This window comes from Corylus avellana, chromosome ca1 (genome assembly GCF_901000735.1).
Source record: "Corylus avellana chromosome ca1, CavTom2PMs-1.0".
In the NCBI taxonomy this organism is placed as follows: Eukaryota; Viridiplantae; Streptophyta; class Magnoliopsida; order Fagales; family Betulaceae; genus Corylus; species Corylus avellana.
Genome location: NC_081541.1, coordinates 25,832,899 through 25,837,897, shown reverse-complemented (window position 1 = coordinate 25,837,897; position 4,999 = coordinate 25,832,899). Strand labels below are relative to the sequence as shown.

The window sequence follows — 4,999 nt, the reverse complement described above, 5'->3', positions numbered from 1 at the left end:
TTGTTCTTGTTTGAAACAAAACATTCAAGGTCCACTCCAGGACGCCAAGAGAGAACCAAACCACCACTAGAACCAGAGGGAGCAACTTGAGTCATGTGAAAAAAACCAAGCCTGTTCAAAGTAGCAGAGATTTGGGGAGGAGGAGATTTAGTTTCAGAGAGGAAAAGAACATCAGGAGATTGATCCCGGATCAACATCCTCAAACTTCGAACTGCAGCAGGCCGAGAGAGGCCCCTGCAGTTCCAGGATATAATTTTCATTGGTGCTGGGGAGGCTTAACAAAGCCCCCCTTTTTCACAGAGTCAACTTCAGCAGCCACAACTACTGAAACAAGTTTGTTTTTCCCTTTTCTAGCAGCTCTAAAAATAGATCGAGCTGGGAGCTTTTCAGAAGAACCTGGGGTGAAAACAGGGGATTGAGAATGGGGTTGGTTAGGATGTTCAACATTAGTAGTGGAAGCACCAGGACGTTTTTTTGAGGGAAAGGCTAAATCTGACAGTCTAGTTCTTTTCTTATTGATCTGATGAGTGGGAGAAGAAAGAGGGCTTGATGGGGGAGAGTGAGGGGGAGTATGAGAATTCTCTAGAGATGGTAAGGTGGGTTTTTTGGGGGGACGAATATTGTAGGGAGATTTCCTACTGTATTGGGTTGAAGTGTGGCTGGATTTGGTGGGAACAGAAGAGGAAAAGGGGATATTGATAGAAGCCGTTGTGTTTAAATTGTCAGGAGAAATGGGCTTGTGTTGAGAAGTTTTAGCTGGGTCTGGTGAGTGGATTGTGTTTAAATATTCAGAAGAAATGGGCTTGAGTTGGGCAGTTTGAGCTGGGTCATATGAGAGGATATTGGTGGGCCTATATTGGGAGATATCCATCAAGTTAGAGTCCAAAGAGTGGTTGGAGACTAACTTGTTAGTTGAGTGATGAGAAAGTTTAGAAGAAAATAGTTGAGTAGGTTTCTGAGACAAGGATAAGGCATTTAATGTTTTCTCAAGAGGGTTGTCCAATCTTGTGGCAGTAGGAGGGATTAGACTAGGGATATTTTGAGAGGGAGTGTCTTGTGTAAGGGAAGTAACAGATCTAGGGGTATGGGATATGAGAGAGGGTTGTTGAGGTGGCAGGCGGATATCTAGCTGGTTTGCATGGGGTTGAGTGCTTGGCATGCATGGCTGAGTGGGATCAATTCTGAGGGGGGAAGACGAAGTATGGTGTTTTTCTTCATGATGAGTCGTATTTAAAGAAGGCAGGTTAGAAAAAATGTTAACTTTGAGAGAGATTTGGTACCTGGAAGGAACTCTGGCAGCTTGAGGGGATAGGCATGAGAAATGTTTATGGCCAATCTTTCCACATTCGGTGCAATAGACATCCAATCTTTCGTATTTCAGACTGATCCAGGTGGAAGTTCCATCATTCCTGGTGAAGAGAAACCCTGGATTTAGAGGCTTACTTATATCCACATCAACAAGAAGCCTTAGATAGCTGCGAAAAGGGGTATCAACTCCACTAGCATCTTCAACTTTCACAAGGTGACCCAGTCCTTTCCCAATAGCAATGGCATTTTTGATAGACAAGTTGTGTAGAGGGAGACCATGAACTTGGATCCAGAAAGGAACTTCTTTTAAGGAGAGTTCACCTAGAGTAGCTGTGGGGGACCAAGTTTGTAAAGCTAACAAGAACCCATTAACATTCCAGACTTGATTGCGAATTCTGGAAATGTGGTCCTTCTCAGAAAATTTGAACAGATATGTGTTTGGGCCAAGGACAGCAAACGAGAAAGGAATGGCAAAGAACCAGGCTTTGGTCAGGGCTGCATTAACAGATTGATTGTTTTGAGTTTTTTGGGAAATGACTTGTCCTACCAAAGGTAGAAGTTCATCATTAACAAGTTCAGAGGGGAGAGTTTCTAGCTGAGAGGAAGGGTCCTCCCATGTTAGAGCAGCTGTTTGTGTTATAAGGGAGTCTATGTTTTGAGATGAGAAATCCATAACAAAGGAAAGGAGTAGAGATTAGAGAAGGAAAAAGAAAGAAGTAGAGAGGAAAGAACTCAGGTTCTAGAGGAGCTCAGGGAGAGAGCGAGTGTATCTTTTTGGTTAAGTTTTTTTTGGCTCTATCAAGTTAACATGGATCTTTTTAAGACAATATGATACACTATATTGTATGAAAAGAACCTTCTAGCATTCCTAAAATTTGCTCCAATCTTACCATAGAGAGAGTCGAGTATAATTTTAATGAAGGTTTACCTTTTAATCCGGTGTAATCTCTCTGGCTGTAGAAATTGGATTTTTTTAATTTTCTTATTTTTAATAAGTTGTTCTAGGAATTGAAAGGAAAATCTAAGTTGAGAATCTATCATATTGGGAGTTATTAGTGAAAGGAAAAAAATATAAAAAAAGCCCCACAAACTACCAGCCATTTGCAATATAACCCATAATGTTTAAAAGGTACTAAAGTCTCCAAAACTATCAAAATGTATAAAAAATGCCACTTATTTTTTTTTTATATTCCTATAATACCCCGATTCTTTTAACAAATAAAATAATACAATAATTGTAAAAAAAAAAAAAAAAAAAACAATTTTTTTTTAAATAAAAAAAACAATAGGCGAATAAAAACAAAAAAAAAAAGTTTTTTTGGAATAAATAATAAATAATTAGTCACTGTAGTTTGCCTAAATTATAAATTGCTTCATGTCGTATTAAAGTAAAATCAAAGGTACGGTTTTTGAGATATTCCAAAAAAAAAAAAAAAGTTATTAAAGTAGCCTATCAAACTACCAAATTGATTTTACTTTAATACGACATGAAGCAATTTGTAATTTAGGCCAACTATATAATGACTAATTATTTATTTATTCCAAAAGATTATTATTATTATTTTTTTTTTTAAAAAAAAAATTGTTTGTTTTTTTTTTTTACAATTATTTTATTATTTTATTTGTTAAAAGAATAGGGGTATTATATTAATATAAAAAAATAAGTGGTATTTTTGATACATTTGGGGGCTACTTCAATACCTTTTGAATATTGAAGAGTTATACTGCAAACGGCTGATAGTTTGAGAGACTTTTTTATATCTTTCCTTAAGTGAAAAATCCATTGACACACTAGGAATTAATTAACTTGGTAGATGTTACACACTAGCATTCTTATATAAGTTCTTTCCTTTTTATCTTTATAGTTAGATGTTACCACCTTAAAAAGGGTCATCAATACCAATTAATAGCCACTATATCCTCAAAGATGGTGTAGTAAAGCCTTTAGCAGTTTATGTTCCAATTGACGTTAATTGTCCTCCAACCCAAAGGTCCTCTCTCTCTCTCTTAGGAAAACCGAGTGTTCAGGGTATCATATATAGCAGTTTCTAGATCACTTCCTGATGATTCTATGTGAATTTCGCTGCTTTAGGTGGAGCTAGAGCAATACCCAACTGGACCCCACATTATCTCTCACACGCTGTACACTGTATGTCTCTCTCCTCTCCCTTTTTTTGTTTTGTTTTTTTATAGCCCTTAAGGTCCAATCTCAATGTCATTGAAAGATCTATTAGGATCGCGCTCTATCTCTAATCGCCAAATAATTAAAATAATAAACTACACAATTATCAAATTAAAATAAGTACAACGGAATATAAACAACATCGCAAACACAACACAGAATTTATTTACGAAGTAGAAAAACCCTTTGAGCACTTCAAAGATAAAAACCACTTCAGGGCAGCCAAACCCAAAAAATCACTATATGAAGATTCAGAGTTACAGACTAGACGATACTCACAACCTTGAGGGCCTCTAGACTTAGTAAGAACAACAAGCTTCCCAGCTTGCCTCCATTCTAACCATCTTCACAAAGTGCATTTCCGCGCCGACCCTTCAGTAGACTTCCTTCTTCAAGTTCACTAGACCCACAATCTTCTTGCATTCAAGCGAATCAAGGCAACATGACAACAATCAAGAGCAAAGGGCAGCCTAATGCTATATCACATCCTCTCTTGAATCAATCTCCCAAGACCCAGCGCTCGTAGAGAAAAATCGAGACTTCTATCAACAGAACACAAAGAAAAAATATTGCCCAAAAAAGCATGCAGAAAACAAATTAGCAAACTCCTTAAACATGAGAACATTTCTGTCGTCACGTCTTAACGGGACACTTTCTCGTTATGATGTGAAGGCCAAATTCGTAGATTTGAAAAATCCACGTCCTAACGAGAAAGCAGTCCCATCATGACGTGAAGAACAAATGTCTTATCTCCATCACTTGTCTCGTCTTAACACAGCCTCCAACGAGAAAACAGTAGTTTCAACATTGGTCCTGTTATATGTCCCATCTTGATGAGGTTCCTGATGAGAAAACAGTAGCTTCAGCTATGTTCTCGTTACATGTCCCGTTCTGACGAGGTTCCTGACGAAAAAACAGTAACTTCAGCTATGGTCTTGTTACATGTCCCATTCTGACGAGTTTCTTGACGAGAAAATAGTAGCTTCAGCATCACTCCAGTCACATCCTCGTTCTGACGCAGCTCCTAATGAGAAAACAGTAACTCCCCATTACATGTCTCATCCGGAAACCAGTAACTCCCTATTACATGTCTTGTCCTGATAGGGCTTCTAACGGAAAACATTGATTTCTTCAATCAGCCTCTGAGAGCTTAAAATCTATTTCCCAAAGTTTTAAACACACAAAGAAGGACAACAACAACAACAAGGACATTACAAGACAAGTCATTAAATTAGACCAACCTAAAACCTAATGGTCATCTATATGTTGTTGCACTTGCAGGTGATAAAGATCATCAAAATATAATTGATAAGTAGTTGCTAGTTGATGAACTTTGTAAAAGATCTGTCATTGTATCCTATGTAAACTTGTATTTGTAACCTCTCATAATTATATATAATACATCAAAACCTCTACTTTGTGGTGAGCAAATTCACACAAAACTCGGTCTCATCTAATCTAATCTAGCTATCTGTTGATAATATATAGACTATTTAAGATCACGATTCA

At 37.4% G+C, this 4,999-nt stretch overlaps 1 protein-coding gene across 1 annotated transcript; it reads right to left on the bottom strand.

Moving 5' to 3' along the window:
* Window positions 1-256: 256 nt before the first annotated feature.
* On the bottom strand, window positions 257-1,981 carry LOC132168163 (uncharacterized). The gene is made up of 2 exons (XM_059579266.1): window positions 1,281-1,981; window positions 257-851 (listed from the first exon to the last, which is right to left on the bottom strand). Exons 1-2 carry the CDS (start codon window positions 1,979-1,981, stop codon window positions 257-259), a joined length of 1,296 nt encoding a protein of 431 aa, XP_059435249.1.
* Between the last annotated feature and the right edge of the window lie 3,018 nt (window positions 1,982-4,999).